Below are 20,851 nucleotides of genomic sequence, written 5' to 3' on the forward strand. Positions count from 1 at the left end.
ATTTATACTAATTAATATTGTTGTTTTTTTAATTGTATGAATCAATTTTGACATAAAGATTGTTCCCAAGAAATATGAAGTTATTCTGTTAGCCGGTTTTAATATAATCTATAAAACATCGCAATCCGGGACAGTCGGGAGTCAGGAGTACTAGATTTACCGCCCACCGTATTGTCCCGCGATGTCCCCGATTTAACGTTTTATGTTAGTTTTTCTTTAAATATCTTACTAAATGTGTTTTAAGACAATCACCAAGTGTCTTCATTGTGAATTTGGTGTATGAAAATTCCCTAATTATTTAATAAATGACTTTTATTGTAAAAGTAGTCCCGAAAATTTTACGAAGAAAACGCATTTCCGGTTTTTGTTTCTGCCTTGTTCATAATTAAAATAAAGTTTTAATGTGTTTTATTTGGCTGTTGATTTTGCTTGGATATTGTTTTATATCATAACAAAAAGATTTATTAAATATTCCACTTGTTATATGAATGCTCGTCCTTCTTTCTATGGGACATCGCTTCGATGGTTGATCCGATACGAAAGAGTGTAAAAATAAAACCGGAACAAGGTGACAGTTTCAACCCGTTTTATGAATAGCTACTCAAGTGTTTTAAAGAGTACGTTTAGTAAGAAAGTTTGATTATAATTGATATATTCAAAATATTATGAGTAGATCTAATAATAAGTCAATAAATAATGAAAAGATATGTCTTGTTGAATATTCAGCTGTCCTCTATGGAATCCGGATAGGGCCACGTAGTTCACTATCGCACCATCGCATCATCGAGGTTTGGTGCGATAATGTGATGGCGATGGTGCGATGACGCGACGGTGCGATAGCGCGATGACGATGGTAAGATGGCGCGATACTGCGATGGTACGATGGCGATGATGCGATAACGCGATACCGATGGCGCGATGGCACAATAACGGTAGCGCGTTATCGCATCATCGCCATCGTACCATCGCAGTATCGCTCCATCGTTATCGCATTATCGCGCCATCTTACCATCGTCATCGCGCTATCGTACCGCCGCGTCATCGTCATCGCATTATCGCGCCATCGCACCATCGCCCCAAACCTCGATGATGCGATGGTGCGATAGTGAACTACGTGGCCCTATCCGGATTCCATAGAACCGCGCACATGATTTAACGATGAGAAGTAAATTGATAACCCTGTTTTACTTTGGTAGACAAAGGTTGGCCACCACCATTTCTCTAAATCAACCAAAATCAAAATCAATTATAATGCAGATACACATATGAAAATGGTGAGCATTGAAATTGAATGGTCAAATTCTTTAACGTCATTGGGTGCCGAATTTCCCCCACCAATATTGAAAATTAAAATGTGTGAACAATATGCTTGTTGATTTTCCAGTTATATGTAGCAAGAACTGGACAACGTAATTAAATTAGACATTCTTTATGTCTTATTAACTTACGGCCAACAACCCCCATGCAATATCTGTTCAATTATTGATCCTTCCACGATATTATATATAAATTACATTACATTTAACTTCTATGAAATACATGTACATTAGCATTGTTGTTAGATTATTTTGAGTTTGTGACGAAGTGATATATTATATTAAATATTAACGATAAATACCGCCTTATTACCAGCTCTTATCTGAATGTGGATTTAAGGTTTTCATCTCAGTCCGGTTTATAAATTAATATCCCAATTAGCTGTGATGTAGCCTAGTACCGAGGCCTTCCGAGCACTCGGAAGGCCTCGGGTACTAGGCTACGATGTCCCGAGGGAAAAATGGGTTTAAAAACCGTTTATCAGATTAATTTGTTTAATCAGACAAAATAACTAGAAATAAGGGTGTCTTATGATTATCAATAGGACACAATACGTAAAGGTTATAAATGTTTTGTGCATAAACAAGGCGAAAACAAAAACCGGATATGCGTTTTCTTCGTAAAATTTTCGGGACTACTTTTACACCCAAAAGAATAAATAAAAGTCATTTATCAAATAATTAGGGAATTTTCATACATCAAATTCACAATGAAGACACTTGGTGATTGTCTTAAAAAACACATTTAGTAAGATATTTAACGAAAAACTAACATAAAACGTTAAATCAGCGAATATCAATATTGGACATCGCGGGACATATGTCCCGGACTACATTTACACCCACCCCCCACCGTGGCAGGGGCGGGGACCAGACTAGTGACTATAAGGCATTCGGCTATTCTCGGCCGAGTACGCTGGTTTTGATTTTAAAAATATAGGCCTCGGGAAAGATTATGACAATCGGCCATTTCCGTCGGAAAAAAGGACGACCAATCGTAACTACTCGGCCATTTTCGCGAACGAAATTTTTTTTAAGGAGGACGAGTCGCCATGATTATAAACAAAACGAAAGTAGGAAATGTTGGGTAAATACTGTACTCTTTTATATTTAATATAGTAACGAATCACTTTTCTGAACGTGTATTCACATATATGTCAGCCTGAATGACCGCTACATTTGAAGTTTTTGGTATTTGGTTTGTAAAGTTCGAAAACGATCAAACTTCCAGTCTCGATAGCCTTATCCCCAAATATCCCCAAGAATACAAGTTCAACAAACCAGAAATTCATTCCCTTCCTTTGTATTTGTTGATGTCACATTGAATGGTCCATGATTTATTGAGAAATATTATGATGAATTGAAACAACATATACAATTTTTACATATGTATTGTAGATCTAGATCTATATATACATTTTTTTTGTATAAAATTTTGGAATCAACTTATCGCGTACTTTTTCAGATACACAAAGCAACGATTCACACAAACTTTTGGACAAAGAACATCTTCAATAATCTAGAATTTTCATTTACTTCTAGTTTAAAGGGACTGATTCACGATTTCCCCTCAAATTTTGTTTTTCACTTTAAATGATCAAAATCTATAGTCTAATATGTTTAGAAGGTTTCACAAAAAAAATTAAGGTTATTCATCAAGACAGAAGCTCATTATAGAGAGTTTATTATTTGTTTTGAAAACAAAGATTGAAGTGTGTTATTGTTTACGAAGTTTTCAAAATAAAGGGATATTGATCCAAGTTTATTAGATATATCACATTTCAAGTATACTTTAAGTAAAACGTATCATTTAAAAGTTGAAATTTGTGATTGTACAAAATGAAGATGGTTTAAATTACAAAAATTAATGTTTCACTGGTTTGTTTGTTTACATAAAAAGACTCGAGTCTTTGTTTACATAACACAGAACCAAAGCTAAGATATTGCTCTTATCCTTGCATTCAGACGGTCCAAATTTTGGTTGTCAACAATAAATGAGTTATATTTTTAATTTTTAACATAAAAAATGATAAACATTTCTTTCAAAATACGTGAACCAGTCCCTTTAAGACCCTAACACAGAAAGTATAATACGATTAAATCATTAGTACTGTACATAATGAAGTTTAACTGATGAATGTTTACAAGAATCATCAGAAATTCACCAAAGCTAAAATTTTACAAGTCATCTTTGATAAATTCAATAGCTGTAGATATATATATACAGCGATGTACTCAAGAAAAAAATCAGAAAGATTAGGTATCAGAATTATAGAATGATCTTGTTATACATAGAAAAAGGTTGACACTTAATTGTCCATACCAATTATCAATACTGTAATTGCCGTAATAAAGATCAATGCTCGCTTAACGGTGAATGTCGCGCCCACGGAATTGTTTATTTAGCTAGAGTCAGAGCCAATAATGGGCAAGAAGAGAGCTACGTGGGACTAGCAGACACCGAATTTAAATTAAGATACGCCAACCACACCCATTCATTGCGTAATCCCACGAAAAAGAATGCCACCGAGCTCAGCAAATTCATATGAACATTGAAAGATAAAAATATTGACCACAAAATCACGTGGGAAATTTTAGGAAAAACATCATCATACTCAAACATTGAATTAATATTTGAAAATATTTCTAATGTATGGTTTTCGAAATTCCCGACTCAACCAAGTCATTTGAAAAGAAAAGACTGCGTAAACTGTGGATCCATCATTTGTATAATGACAAGTTGAGGTTCGAGACATTTGTATGAAGAACGTGTACCGTCTGCCTGGTCTGCGACTCGACTGAACGTCTTCTTTTCTCAATTTCCTCTTGCGAAAGAACGGGCTCAAATCTATACAGCTCCAAACTTAACTGTTCGTGACCTGTCATGTTTACAGTGCTGCTGATGAAATAAACCGGAATAGACGGTGTGACGTCATAAATTAAACTCCAATGGCCACTCTCTTAGCAGCGGGTAATTTAAAATACATGATAGATTAATATTGATTTAATTGTTAAGCAAGGATTTTTGTTGTTAAAGACTGTCAATTACGATATCAGTAAGTGATACTTTATTCATAAAAGCAAGAATGTGGTTAGGGTTGCCTTTCCCTTTAAAGAAGCCTGAGAAGATAGCAAGCACAGAGTAGTACGTACATGTGTATATTTATAACCTGACAAGTCTTTGTACGTTTTGTTGCTCTTGATTTTTAAAATTTAAAAGGGGGGAAAAAAGCAAAGCTAAACACGACGTCACAATACAGTTTACATCAACTATGTTATATTTGCCGCATTTAATGAATAGATGGATCAAATGTTTAAAGTCATGGGTCTTTGCTCATCTCAACGGTCACATCGTAAAACATTATGCAAACATTCCCAAGGTTATTTTTTTTTTGAAATTATAGACCCTGAGTATAGGGCTAAAGTAGGAGATGAAATTTTACATAATTATAGGGATATAAAATCTGTACAAAATGTTTCTTTCCCAGAACAGTAAGGCCATGTTAGTGACATTCGTATTGAAGCTTCTCAATGTTTGGTGGAATCAAGTTTGGTCAAGTCAAGACCCCTTGGGGCTAGGATGGGGGTCATGGTATGGGGTTCAAAAATTTTTCATTGGAATAAACAGGAAAGAATTTCTTCTTGGGAACAGTATAGCCAGGGTGACTCGGGGGCCATTGTGGCCCATGTGTCTTTTGTGATATCATCTTAAATATTACTTTTTCTTATTTTTCAGAAAAACACATCATAGACATGTATAGCTGCTGAAAGAAACAATGGCAGGAGGAGGTGCAATTTTCACTGGTTGATTGAAATCTAATATTCGACCAAGATTTATAAACCACTGATCAAAAATGATTCATTTAATCTAATTGAACCATTAAATCTAGAGTCTTTTTTTTTTAATGAAAAATCAAAACTCAATATCAACATTACATATGTACTTACATGGATTGAACCAACTTCTTTTAAAATACATCATGTATTGTGCTGTTAATTGAACCCTGTGGAAATTATATGTTTTGGGACATACATGTACAAAAGAAAGTGAAAAACAATTTCTCAAATAAAAGTCCAGGTTAAAGGTACATTAATTATACTGTCCAAAAACAGGAGTTGTCTTTGTTTATCTACATGTGTAGATCATGCTGTGCATGTCTGGATTACCCCACACACTGCCAGGTCAAGTAGGAATAACAACTGTAATGAAATGTCTTGAAAAATAGTATTTACAGCAATCAGAACAAAATAGAAAAAGAGCAGAAAATAGCAATACACAAATTTTAGCTGATAAGAAATTTGATATTTCACTATGCATGTAATCCGAGATTCCTCTGACTCTTACCCCCGCACATGTCACAATGTAAAAGTGGGGTAAAAGTCCGGGGAATCTTGGATTATATGCATGTTGATACATATATCATGAGTATTTATCAAGATAGATGTTGTAGATATGTTATACCATCTCTAGCAGTATTAGTCCCCTATCGCTTTGTAAAACCAAAGGGGACTATAGGTTTTCTTCTCTGTCTGTCTGTCCCTCAGTCTGTCTATCCCATTGGTTTTCTAGACTTTTCCCCATTTTGCTTGTGAAGATTCATTTGAAAATTTTAGTGGAGTTTCAGATTAGCAAACTACAGATCAAGTTTGAATCTCGCAACGTTTGATCAACAGGTGTGAAAGAAATTAATTTTGATATTGTTACTTTTTTTATATTCACCAAAGATCTGGATCGTGTTCTGAGGAAAGGCTGTAAAAGTAGGACATCTGAATAAAGGCAGTTGGTTAAACTTGGTCACTGATTGTGTAAATAATCACTTCTTTGATTAATCATTTCAAGATCATTAATTGCAAAATAAACACATCAATGCAAATTTATATCAAATCTGTTAATTTATCATGCGAGTATTTTTTCTGTAGTCGGTGAATGAAGTCTGATCAGTTTGCAGTACTTGATTTACTGCATTCTTGTAATCCGACTGAAATCACAGGTATTTGAAATTGACCTTCGAACATTTGATAGTATGTAGTATTATGAACAGGGTTCACAAATCCTTTTATAAGTAATTAAAATATAGATATGAATGTAATATTTGTGTGTTGAATTTTGTAGCATATGAACGATTATTTCCCCCAAACAGTTTTTGCAAAATCAGTGATCCAGATTTGATTCGTCGCACGATGATGGAGTTACGGATTTTCTTGGTTGTTTTTACAGTTATTGTTATCAAACCCAAATTTCCTTTGTGACATTTAGGATACAATATGCTATGTATGTGTTTAGAAATTGAATTTGAAAATTATAGAAATCTGAATAAGACTTTTTCATCCCTGATAAAAACTACATGTGTCAACTGTATAAACAATGAAACATCAAACTAATTCGATAAATGGTAAACATGGTAACTTGGTACCAATATTTTAGGTCACAGTTCAAGGTCAAACAATACTAAATGTGCAATGACTAACTTCAATTAATGGGGGCACCAGTAGGGACATGTATTGCTCAGAATACTTGTTTTACCCCTGCAACAAAGTTGGGGGGGGGGGGGGGGGGGGGGGGGTGTTATACTGGAATCAGGTTGTCTGTCTGTCCATCCGTCTGTAGAAGCAACAGATTCCGGGCTCTAAAATGTTATCCTTTCCACCTACAGTCACCATATCATACATATGGACTACCCATGGGATGAAGATGTTCCCTATCGAATTTGGGGTCAAAATGTCAAAGGTCAAGCGCACTGGACATCGAAGTAGCAATATGGTTTCTGCATGCATGTGGGCTCTAAAGCGTTATCCTTTCCACGTACAGTCACCATATCATACATATGGACTACCCATGGGACAAAGATGTCTTATTAACCTGTTCACCTGCAATCCAATGGGGTGTGTTACATATCCTTCAACAAAGGTTCCCCTTCAAAGCCAAGATCATAATAAAACGCACATTTATTTATATTCATCTCTTATCCATTTATCCCAAGAGAAGAGACTACCCAAGGTTTTGTTATGCCCTTTCTTTTTTACACTCAGGAAAGAGGTAATTTATACCTATTAACAACACCCTTTGGGAGATTGGGGTAAGTGGGGGGTATTCTTGGTGAGCATTGCTCACAGTACCTCATGTTTATGTAGATTTAATGTTTATTGAAAATTCTACCATGGTTATTGCAGAGATGAAAGAAATGTTGCATGTATTATTCCCCAATACACTATAAATTATCAGAATAGATATACATATTAAGCTTCCACGAGAAAGATAAGCATATATGGATTTAAAATGTAATACTGATTGAGACCATATCAGTTTCATGTCTTTGACCTGTTTTGACATTGCACATTGCCTTAAAACTGCTGTTACATGTAGCCCTATTTTATGGCTTTTCCGTGACCCTGCCTACTTGTTTTTACACTACGTGTATTGCTAACACAACAGTAAAATTAATAACTGATAATTTTATTTCACTATCATAAAAATTAATCAATGTGTGTTACAAAGGAATTCATGAAAGACTGAACGATATCCGACATTCAACAAAAAAGCAATCGCCTGCATTCCAAGATCAATGCATATGTAAACAAAAAATTGCGATGCACAGACAAGTTGACTTTGTTCTATGTGTGTGTAGTTATGTGGGACTGTGTATTCAAAGCAGATCAGATAATTACATCATATTGACATACTACATGTAGTAATCCGTCAACATCAAATTGAATGTTTGAAATATCTTTGAAAATAGTAGATCCTAAAATCTCACCCTTTTCCTCAGCATAAAACATGTATTCTGTTTTGGAATCTGCCATGTCACTTTATAGCTATATATGGAAATGATTGGCTGTATATTTCTGAGCTGAAGTAGAATAGAAATAATGTTCTCATGTGTGGATGATACTGGATGACATCGGTTTCGAAAATGTTACTTGAAATGTAAAAGCCTCAGCCTTTTTATTTCAAAACAACATTTCTTGACCTAGGAGGTTATACTGCAATATCCACAAAAACAAATACTTTATTTTTTAGATAAAATGTTATTAAAACATTTTGCCTAATACAAATAAGGGTATCATTCTAAGTCGATGAATAAACTTAATATGAATAGACATTTGATGTGCCACCCATTGCTTGATGTTTCCATGGAGCAATTGCTTCAATTTGTCTCCAGAGTTTGTACAGTTTAAATTTATAATGCAGGAGTAAAGTTTCATTTCAGGTAACCCTTGTCTAGCCATCAGAGATTCGTTCTTTTATCTCAAAGAAAATTTGATCACCAACACCACACTGATTGATGAGTTGTTGGCTTGTTCAGTTCTCAGTGATGAAGAGAAAGTGGACTATAAGGACTTAAGTAACATTCATTGTGGGAAACTCATAAAGAAAATACTTAGGAAAGGAGAATCAACATGTCAACAGTTTCTAAAAGCAGTGAGAAATCCAGAGTATGGCATTTATCAACATTTAGAGAGATGGCGTCAGACAGTGTGTAAGTACTGTGTATTTAGAAAATTGCTGAAAATAGAAATAAACTCTGTAAGAAGATTGCCTGTTAGTTTGTACCTATCAGTCACTATTAGTTTGTACCTATCAGTCACTGTTAGTTTGTACCTATCAGTAGTGATGGGCAGTCGGGGAAAAAATAATTAATCGATGATCGGATTAATCGGATGCACCTTTTTGATTGATTAATTGGAAAATAATCGAATTTTATTCATATCAAATTTATGGCATAAATATATTAAATTTACTTTATTTTGTACCCTAAATATTAAGTTAATTAGAATAAAATCATAAGATTGATTGGTTGTATCTTGTTTAACATCTCTCTCGGGAATTTTTCACTGAATATGGAGACGTCTAAAATCATTAGAAATTTGAAGTTAATAATCCCATACTTTCGATTTTGTTTTCCCGGGATAGGGATATCTCTCTCGATTTTTATTGTTGTTCTTATGGGATCCAGTATAGAATAGAGCCTCAATACCCCTTGCTTATTGTAAGAAGCAAAATCTGAGGCCCCGGGCCATGTCACAGCCGGTGTGGCTCGATAAAGATCCCTCCCTGCTCAAAGACTGTAAGCGCCGAGCATAGGCCTAAATTTTGCAGCCCTTCACCACCAATAGTGATGTCTCCATATAAGTGAAAGATTCTCAAGAGGGACATTAAAACAATATTCAATTTTATCGGATGATTCAGCTTCGTCAGCCATTTTGGATTTTAGTTAAGTTGCGGCAGGAATATTCGCATTATTAAAAAAAGATACAAACATCATCGATTTTCGATTTTCAAAATGACAATCGATTAATGACATCGTTTAAGTTATAGCGACCAACAATCGAAAGTCGGCGATAATCGGTACATCACTACCTATCAGTCACTGTTAGTTTGTACCTATCAGTCACTGTTAGTTTGTACCTATCAGTCACTGTTAGTTTGTACCTATCAGTCACTGTTAGTTTGTACCTATCAGTCAGTCAGTTAGTCAGTAGACCTCCAGGTGTTGTCTGCTCAGTATCAGGAGAGGTCTTTTATTGACAGGTGTTAAAGTTTAAAATACACAGACTGGGCAACTAGCAGATGAGGCCACATTTAAAAATATGTTTGTTTCCCCTCTCCCGACCCTAAATTTCAGAGGAAGGTCGGTAGGTAGGTAAAAAGTTTTTTTTTTTTTTAGCTAGCAGAATTTTATTTATTATGAAATTCCCATAACCATTAACAATGCCCGATACCAAACGTCGTGAATCACATCATCCATGTTTCCTCATCAAACTCGTATAGTCAGTTCTCGCGTAAATTCTGCTTTGATTGCCACGTTTTGCAATTAGGGAAGGTGTCGATATTTCGGACAGTACTTCATGTATTTTGGAAATGCTCATTATCTAACCACTAAACTTAGGCATTGGACTACATGTATACATATTGGTTGATTCGACGAACATTGGGTTTCATCAGAATTTTCTCTGCTATTTATGCCACATACTAACACTTAAATAAAGTTAGGGAGAATGTTGCAACTATGGACAATGGTGTTAGTTTTGGACACATGGTGTTATAAAATTGGTAAACTCGGTTGCTGTCTTTTATTTATGGTTCACTGACATTTTATGCTTTTGTTTTTTGCACATTATCTTAATTTGTATATGATAGTGATTTTGATTATATTTTTAAATGATATCGGTAGATCTAGTTTACCAGAAAACGTTTTAACGGGACTTGATTTTGCCGATCAAACAAAATGGATGCTGACATCAACCAATCAGAGCTGAGTTACACATGTGCATATAATTAGGTGTTTTCCAGTTTGTAAATATAGCATTAGTTCAGAAATAAGTTAAATTGAGAATGCTTCTGATTGACTGTCAAAAATATCGCATCCGTCCGAAATATCAGCACTTTCCCCTACTGAAGAACACAACTTGCACACTGGATGCCCCGAATTCTCTTGTTTCCTCGCTCCTCGTATAGACAACATTTCTCCATCTCGATCTTGCAGATCACTAGTCCGAATTGCGAGCCGAATTCAATGTTAAACTCACTTGTAACTAATCAATAAAACAATCATGATTCTTGTACTTATTAATATCGATTAAAAGAAAATATCAATCCAAAATTTGATATTAAACAGAAACCAACAGTTGTAGTCAACCGAATTTTCACTGCCATTTGAGCAAACGAGTCTCGTGACTCAAAACAAAGCTCGACAGTTTGATAAAATGTTTTCAAGAGACTGTTTATGTGATGAAAGAACTCATAAAATCGATATTAGTAAGTACAAGAAGAATCGTTTTATTGATTAGTTATGAGCTTAAAATTGAATTCGGCTTGTAAGTATTTGAAATAGCCAGAGAATGCCGCCTCCAGCTGGAGGCGGCGAAATTTCTAGATTTCGGACCAGAACACCTCCTGTATTCGTATTATTATTTTTTAATTTTGGATCGAAACCAAAGAAGATATAGAAAATTTTTGTCATTATAAAATACTGATCTGCACCAGAAACGACCTTGAAATTTTCTTAAAATTAAAAAAAAAAACTTCACCAGAATGGCGTAATAAAAACTTATGGGTCGGTGTGAATTTTCAGACTCGGTCGGGCGAGGGGAAACAAACAATATTTTTATTTTGGCCTGACACCATGTGATTTTCAGGTCATCATATTTTCTAAACATGGATTTCAATGGGTAGAATTTCAATTTTTACTTTGCAAATAGAATATTCTTGACAATTCTATCATGTTCTGTCATGCATGTATCCTATCATATTATGTCTGTATCCTCTCATGTTGTGTGTATCCTATCATATTGTGTGTTTGTGTATTCTATCATATCGTGTGTTTATCCTATCATATTGTATGTGTTTCCTATCATATCATGTGTGTATCCTATCATATTGTTGTGTCGCCTGCGTTACGCAGTGGTGACATATAGGGATCACTATCCATCGTCTTGCGTCGTCCTGCGTCGTCGTCTGGCGTCGTCGTCGTCACAAAAAATTTCTGTCACAGTTTTCTCAAGAACCACATGGGGCAACTCCCTGATATTTGGCACAGAGCATCAGTGTGGCCAACTGTATTGTGTAAGACATTTTCGAATCTGTTGCTTATCAACTTCCTGTTTAGTGACAAAAACCATTTCAATAATTTACTTTTTCAACATTATACGTGATATATTACATATAGAATGAACTAGCAGGCGACACGTCTTCCGGGGAAGACTTAATACTGCGTGTGTTTATCCTATCATATCATGTTGTGTATGTATCCTATCATATCGTGTGTTTATCCTATCTCATCATGTGTGTATCCTATCATATCATGTGTGTATCCTATCATAGCATGTGTGTATCCTATCATATCATGTGTGTATCCTATCATATTGTTGTGTGTGTGCGCAACTAGGTTAAGGGCTTCCATAGTAAAATGCACAATAATCATGGGTGAAATTGTGTGTGTATCCTATCATATCATAAGTGTATCCTATCATATCATGTGTGTATCCTATCATATTGTTTGTGTGTGTATTCTATCATATTGTGTGTGTATCCTATCATATTGTGTGTGTATCCTATCATTGATTGATTGATTGAATATTGTTTAACGTCCCTCTCGAGAATATTTCACTCTTATGGAGACGTCACCACTGCTGGTGAAGGGCTGCAAAATTTTGGCCTATGCTCGGCACTTATGGCCAGGGAGGGATCTTTATCGTACCACATCTGCTGTGAAACAGGACTTTCGTTTTTGCAGTCTCATCCGAAGAACCACCCCATTTAGTCGCCTCTTACGACAAGCAAGGGGTACTGAGGACCTATTCTAACCCGGATCCCCACCCATCCTATCATATTGTGTCTGTATCCTATCATATTGTATGTGCAGGGCTGTCACAGCATATTTTGGTACAGGGACCAGGACCCTTGAGATTGGGAAAATTATCGTCATTTTGAACAAAATTGGGAAACTTACAGAATACATAGAATTTTCCCTCACATCATATTTCTGATCAATTTTTTTCCTGTAATACTTCGCATTGTGCGACATTTTTTTTTCCATCAGTTCGTACGCGATTTCGTACTGGTCACGTTTTCCTTGCGAGAACACAAAACATGCTGTAGCATGTACATAATACCTAAATTCTTAAAAATTAAATTAATGGTTTAGAACATATTCAGGACAATTCCTATTTTTCACTCAAAACTCAGCGTAATGTTTTATATTAGCTCTGTGAAACGAATTCTCCTAGTACAATTTGCTGTATCATCAGGATGAAAAGATAAACACGATACAGTGTTTTGAGTTTTGGTTTGTTTGTTTTGTGTTTTTTTAAATTTTTTTTTTTTTTTTCGAGTTCGAGGGTTGATCGAGTTTGGAATTTTTTACTTATAAATTGGGGGAAAAGGGCACTTTTTTGGATTGGGAATGGGCCGAATATCGGACCCAATTCAGGTAGATTGACGGCCCTGGTGTGTATCCTATCATATTGTGTCTGTATCCTATCATATTGTGTATGTATCCTATCATATCGTGTCTGTATCCTATCATATTGTGTATGTATCCTATCATATCGTGTGTATCCTATCATATCGTGTGTGTATCCTATCATATCGTGTGTGTGTATCCTATCATATCGTGTGTGTGTATCCTATCATATCGTGTGTGTGTATCCTATCATATTGTGTGTGTGTGTATCCTATCATATTGTGTATGTATCCTATCATATTGTGTATGTATCCTATCATATCGTGTCTGTATCCTATCATATTGTGTATGTATCCTATCATATCGTGTGTATCCTATCATATCGTGTGTGTATCCTATCATATCGTGTGTGTGTATCCTATCATATCGTGTGTGTGTATCCTATCATATTGTGTATGTATCCTATCATATCGTGTCTGTATCCTATCATATCGTGTGTGTATCCTATCATATCGTGTGTGTGTATCCTATCATATCGTGTGTGTGAATCCTATCATATTGTGTATGTATCCTATCATATTGTGTATGTATCCTATCATATTGTGCGAATATACTTTCATATTGTGCATATATCCTAGCTATACGTATCAGGTTTTTCATTTTATGTTGTAAGGTCTATTGTGTTTTGTGTTTATCAGGTTTTCTGTTTATCTCAATTGTTTATCATGCAACTTCAGAGTAATAACTATTTTGGAGATGAACAGAAAACCTGATAAACACAAAACACAATAGACCTTATATCATAAAACACAATAGAAAATGGAAAACCTGATGCTTTTGTTAAAATCAATGGACTGGGCAAATATAAACTGAATTATACCATGTCAACTAGATCTTAATTATTCTAATTACTTTATCCATCTCGCATAACTCTTAGGTTTTTGTTATGTGCCAAGAGAAAAAAAACCAAAAATCCAGGAGCTGATGCTAGATTGATATTTAATTAGATTGTTATGAAGAGAATAACTTTGATGACTGTATTAGAACTGTCTATTGGATGGAAAACTGTCCACATCTAAAAGGATTTTGTCTTTGTTTATGTTGGAGTTCCTCATTAACAATATTTTCGGAGTCTTTGGTGATCAGGTCTTCCAACAGTCTGTTGGAATCCCTATGGGCATGAATTGTGCTCCTTTGTCAGCTGACCTGTTTTTATATTCCTATGAAGCAGAATTTATTCAAAAACTTTTACGTGAGAAGAAAAAATCTCTTGCTGTGACCTTCAATTCAACATTTAGATATATCGACGACGTATTATCTAATAACAATAATTTTCATTCATATGTCGATTCAATATATACCAGTGAACTCGAAATAAAAGACACCACAGAGTCGTCCACTTCTGCTTCATACTTAGATATTTTATTGAAAGTAGATATTAATGGCAAACTAACAACTCAACTTTATTGACAATTGGGATAATTTCAACTTTTCCATCGTCAACTTTCCATATTTATGTGGCAATATTCCATTATCACCTGCATATGGTGTTTATATCTCTCAACTGATTCGGTTCGCAAAAGCTTGTTCAGCGTATGGTCAGTTTTTAAATCGAAGCAGGCTACTGACAAACAAGTTGATGGTGCAGGGGTTCCAACAGTCTCGTTTAAAGTCAGCATTCGCAAATTCTATGGTCGTTACAACGATCTAGTTTGCCTATACAACCTATCATTAGGTCAAATGCTGTCTGACGTGTTTCATGTGGATTGGTAGGCCGTTTTTGGCACATTGATTTTGACTACGGATAATTCCGTTTACCTGATCAAGATATAGAGCTCATGACAGGTGTGACCGGTCAACAGGGGATGCTTACTCCTCCTAGGCACCTGATCCCACATCTGGTATATCCAGGGGTCTGTGTTTTCCCAACTCTATTTTGTATTGCTTGCAGTAGTTATGAGATTGGTCAATGTTCGTTATCTTCACTTTTCATGTTTAATATTATTTCTTCTCCAGCAAGATACTATGCTTGCTAGATTTTTATGCAGAAACATTAAACTATTATACAAATTTTTTAATAAAAACCCTATTTATTCCTACAAATCTGCTGTAAATATCCCTATATTTGCCCTATAAACTGCAGAAGAATTTCCTATAATCCTATATTTTTTAGACCAAAAGTGGCTTGACACCCTGCAGTAGATAAATATTGGAATAAAAGAGCTATCAACACACAATATAGCTATTAATGTGAACTGGATCAAGCAGTGCAAACTAATTTTATAGAAAATAATTAAAAACAAGATTTTAAAAAATCCTTCAAAAGAACAATAAATTGTCTAATCAAAAGCATGATAGTTGATTTTGATGAGCAAATAATTAAAATCAAAGATAGTCCTTTGATATTTTTTTTTTAACATTTTGTAAAATATATGGGAAAACTGTAATGCTTATGATGTCATGAATGCTATTCTAGCAGTTTGAAATGTAACTACTATTTCTGTTGTCATTCTGTATAAACAATTGAATTTTAGACCAAAAAAATCAGTAGTTTGTCTACCTAGTTCTTTTTCAAAATTCTGAAACTCGCTGCTGAGTCTTTTTATTTAAATTTCAGCTGCAGAGAATGATGACTTGCATTTTCCTAGACAGCATCTCAAGACACATAGAGCCCTTTTTCTTGATGAACTGGAACCCTCAAAAACAGCAGATTATTTGTATCAGTTTCGTGTGATTAATATTGATGTACATGATGATATAGAAGGGGAAATACAACGAATGAAAAAGACACAGATGATTCTTGCTGATCTTGAGAAGAAATCGGATGACTGTTGGAACACCTTTATTCGTATTCTGAAATTTTCAGAGCAAGATTATATACTGTCAACTCTTAAGGAAGAAGAGAAAAGAAAATCTTCAACTCCTCAAGGTGGGTCAGAAATTTAAAGTGATTCCAATGTCATTTTCATTGCCATACAAAATGGACACAAAACAAAGAGGTCTATTACTTTCATAAGTCTGTTTTATCATGCAGAATTTTTATCGGACCATACACCTTGGTGTAATCCTGACAAGTATTTTGAATTTCATGGCCTGATGCAATGACCCTAGAGGAAGGTCATTTGGCCTAGATCAAAATCACTACTTAGATTAGCTTGAGAACTCTCTGAGAGAGAAATAAATAGGTGTTCCAGAAAGCTACAGATCCACCTGTTTAAAAACCTTCAATTTACAGAGAAACCTTTTCTGTGCACAACTGAGTTCTTATTTGTTGTATTCTTGCATCACTGCCTCAAAATTTTGATATGAAAATATAAAATGGTTGATAGGAAATCCTCTTCTTGATTATTGCACTATCAAAACACAGAAGATCTTGACTTGTTTTTGTAATAATAAAAAAAGGGGGGGGGGGGCTTTACTTTCCTTAAAGCACAACATCTTAAACATTTAATGTTTTGCAAAGCCTTGAGATGTTATACATGACAAAGGAAAAGCTTGAAATTTCCAAACAACCAGTTCAGATTTCATCAGGAGAATTTCATTGGCAGACAAAAAGTTCACTCTAGTGTGACTCCAAATGAGATATTGTGAGGTCCTTGTGTAGTGATCTACATGAGTGGATCAAAGGATCCGATTTTTATTAGATCGGATTTTGTAACGAAGAATCATTAGTAGAAATGAATATCACTTATTATTACACAAAACATGAAATAAAATTCAACAAGTTTGAAAAATGTGCTCATTGTACCACGAATTCCTCTAATATAAAGTTTTTGTTGTATGAATACCCAGGTGATCATTGAGGTCCTTGGACCTTTTATGATAATCTCCAAACAATTTAGGAGCTCTAAGTGTACATGTACATAAACGTTTATTATTCATATAAAATTACAGTGTGTAAAAAGTGTAAACTGTCCCAACATTCTTTATATCATATGAAAAATTAGAAATTGCTTTCATTCTTCAAGTAAACTGTACACCTTAAAGCCAAAATCAAAACAGAGTATGCTTGAAAATTTGGAAATACATGTACATGTATTTAAATAAATGCCTATGGGAAGATTCTAGGAATTTTCATCAGCAAATTCAACAGAATTGCCACTTTTCTAGAATTCTCTCATGTTCCAATACGGTATCATCTTGGTGGGTTTTTCTTACAGAGGAGTGTGTGGAGTGCGTGAGGATAAATTTTCGATGGATTCGAGAACAGCTTCATTTTGAAATGACTGCTGACCATTTGGTACAAAATGCAGTTATCAGTTGTGCCAAGACTCCAGAGAACACAATACACCGTGGGTTTTTGGTCAAATCTGCAATCAGAAAGGGCCACAGGGGGTGTGAATCCTTATTAAGGTGTCTCGAAACTCAACAAAAAGAGACGTTTGAAGAAGCTCTTAAGGTGTGGACAGATAGAAAAAAGTTTGGTAAGTATTGAATATCCTGCTAATATTTGTTTTATTTAAGCAAATTTAACAACCATTCCTTCATACCAACCCATTACGAGCACTAAAAGATGCAAATAGGTCAGTAGTCTCAGTTTTGCATCCCAGATTGATGATGTAGTGCAGACCTTGAATAAGGCTGCTAAGAATGTTGGACTTGAGTGACCATATTTGCACCGAGGGTTGGTGTGACAGTCATGAAATTCGCAATATAGATATATATTATAATGAATGCCTATCCAACAATGTAAACAGAAAGTGCAGATCTGCATGAAATCACAGAAGTTTCCTTATTTTTTCCCCCCCAAAATTCTTTGAAATAGGTATAAATTTGAAGTCCCACCAGTATGGTATGCTAATATAACTGTTAGCAAACACATGCATGCACATCCACTAAATTCTGATTGTCTGAGACCAAAACGTCCATTAAAGGGGCATGGACACGATTTGAGCTGAAATTTTTCAAATTATCTCTTAATATTTTTAATGTTTAGAATGCTCAACTAAGGTATTTCTAATGGTCAGCAAAAATTTGAATGTCAGTTGTCGAGGTACAAGGGAGATACAGAGCTCACAATTCTTTGTAATGTAAACAAGGCTTGTGCCATGTTTTTGTTTACATAGGTTAAATATACTAGTGAAATCTTCATTTAAAGCAGACTTTTTAGTCCCACCAGTATGGTATGCTAATATAACTGTTAGTAAACACAGTCGAAGGGGACTTTAGGTTTACGCTCCGTCAGTCAAGTTTTCCGCACTTTTTTTCCTCTGTTCTTGCAGATATTTATTAGTCCCCTACCGACGAAGTTGAAGGGGACTTTAGGTTTGCGGTCCGTCTGTCCGTCCGTCCGTCCGTCTGTCCGTCAGTCCAGTTTTCCGCACTTTTTTTAGTTTATATTTGGTACATTGCTTTGCCATAACAAGTTACTGATCAAATTTGAATTTGGTTCCAGTCCGTTGATTTTTTACTTTGTTATGGCCCTTGGACTTAGAAAAATAGCATAAATTATTAGGTCACCTGAATTCATTCAGGTGACCTATTGCTATCTATTTTTGTCCGTCATCGTTCGTCGTGCGTTGTGCGTCGTGCGTTAACATTTGAACATTTTCAGCTTCTTCTCTGAAACCCCTGAACCAATTTCAACCAATTTTGGCATATAGCATCTTTGGGTGGAGGGGAACAAAAATTGTGAAATTCGTGGTCCCTGCCCCCCTGGGGCCTGAGGGGTGGGGCAAAAACCATCAAAATGAGTGTAATTTTAAAAAATCTTCTTCTTGACTCCTGGACATCAAGAAGCCAAACTGTGGGCATAATTATAATGAGCTTTGAGCCCTCTACCAAAATTGTGAAATTCATGGCCCCTGGGTGGGGCTCTATTGGTCATATAGTGAAAATGTAGAAATTCTTTGAAAATCTTCTTCTCTGTCTCTGGGTATTAAGTAGACAAACTAATAGCATGGTAATGATGAGCAAGGATGCCTCTTTATACCCCCCGCAACAAGTTGTGGGGGGGTATACTGGAATCGGGTTGTCCGTCCGTCCGTCTGTAGACGCAATGGTTTCCGGGCTCTAAAGCATTATCCTTTCCACCTACCGTCACCATATCATATATATGGACTACCCATGGGATGAAGATGATCCCTATTGATTTTGGGGTCAAAAGGTCAAAGGTCACGCGCACTGGACATTGAAGTAGCAATATGGTTTCTGGGCTCTAAAGCGTTATCCTTTCCACCTACAGTCACCATATCATACATATGGACTACCCATGGGATGAAGATGTTCCCTATTGATTTTGGGGTCAAAAGGTCAAAGGTCATGCACACTGGACATCGAAGTAGCAACACTCAGAAAAGAGGTAGTTTATACCTATTACCAACACCCTTTGGGAGATTGGGGTAAGCGGGGGTATTCATAGTGAGCATTGCTTACAGTACCTCTTGTTAAAAATTGTGAAATTCATGGCCCCTGGATCAGGGGTTCTGGTGCTAGGGTGGGGCTCAATAAGTCATATAGTGAAAATGCATTATTTCTTTGAAAATCTTCTTCTCTGTCCTTGGGTATTAAGTAGACAAACCAATAGCATGGTTATGATGAGCAAGGATACCTCTTTCAAAATTTTGAAATTCATGGCCCCTGGGTCAGGGGTTCTGGTATTAGGGTGGGGCCCTATTGATCATATAGTGAAAATGCATTTTATTTCTTTGAAAATCTTCTCCTCTGCTGCTGGGTATTAAGTAGACAAACTAATAGTATGATAATGATGATCAAGGATGCTTCTTTCAAAACTGAAATTTATGGCCCCTGGGTCAGGGGTTCTGGTGCAAAGGCGGGGCTGACCACATAGCTATTTAATGTTTCTTCCATCCAAAAGTAAAATTCTTATATTTAAACACAAACCTAATTCAAACATTGGAAGGTTGTTACATGATACTCAGGTGACCTATAAGGCCCCTGGGCCTCTTGTTAGTTTTCTGGGCTTTTTTTGGTTGTGCTTGCAGATATTCATTTGATATTTGGTACACTGCTTTGCCATAACAAGTTACAGATCAAGTTCGAGTTTTGTCTCGGTCCGTTGATTTTTTTATTTTCTTCAAATTTTGAGAAAATTACAGGTTGTTGAACTTTGTCCATTTTGAAAAAATATTACAAAGAGAGTACATAAATTGTTCAGTGAACTCGTCCCACAGTTTTCAAATGAGAACCTTCTTATTTTACAAAGTGTTTATATGGGTATGGAAGATGTGCATGTGGCAAGGATTTTGATATTCTTCAATTTTTGAGAAAATTACAGGTTATTGAACTTAGTCAGTTTTGAGGAAATATTGCATAGAGAGGATATTATTTGTCTTTTATTTTTCCTTTGACAGTTTTCAAGTGAGGACCTTCTTATTTTACAGTGGCAAGGATTTCAATTTTCTTCATTTTTCTTTTAGAAAATTACAGGTTGTTGAACTACATGTAGTCCATTTTGAGGAAATATTATATTAAATGAAGGACATGGTTTGTCCTTATAACTTCTCTCACAGTTTAGGAGTTAGGGTATTTGTGAATAACTTGAAGATGCATAGTGTAAGGAATTTTATTCTTTACAAATCTTAATTTTCTTTGACATTTTGAATATTTACAGGTTGTTGAACTTGATCAAATTTGGGGAAATATTTTACACACATTTACTTTTTGTTTGTC

At 35.3% G+C, this 20,851-nt stretch overlaps 1 protein-coding gene across 6 annotated transcripts in view; it reads left to right on the plus strand.

The window, feature by feature from the left end:
* LOC125679370 (uncharacterized) overlaps nucleotides 1–20,851 on the plus strand; it is a 91,787-nt gene that overhangs the window by 19,652 nt on the left and 51,284 nt on the right. For 2 of the 6 annotated variants that reach the window (XM_056154485.1, XM_048918554.2), the window contains exons 3-6: nucleotides 5,053–5,120; nucleotides 8,525–8,794; nucleotides 15,837–16,148; nucleotides 17,380–17,643. In XM_056154485.1, the coding sequence (XP_056010460.1) occupies nucleotides 5,093–5,120; nucleotides 8,525–8,794; nucleotides 15,837–16,148; nucleotides 17,380–17,643 (874 nt within the window). In that variant the 5' untranslated portion in view covers nucleotides 5,053–5,092. Of the gene's footprint in view, nucleotides 1–2,275; nucleotides 2,404–5,052; nucleotides 5,121–6,228; nucleotides 6,308–8,524; nucleotides 8,795–15,836; nucleotides 16,149–17,379; nucleotides 17,644–20,851 lie in introns of those variants that run through there. The other 4 variants (XM_048918552.2, XM_048918555.2, XM_048918556.2 and 1 more) reach the window with 4 other exon arrangements.

This window comes from Ostrea edulis, chromosome 2 (assembly GCF_947568905.1).
Source record: "Ostrea edulis chromosome 2, xbOstEdul1.1, whole genome shotgun sequence".
Classification (NCBI taxonomy): Eukaryota; Metazoa; Mollusca; class Bivalvia; order Ostreida; family Ostreidae; genus Ostrea; species Ostrea edulis.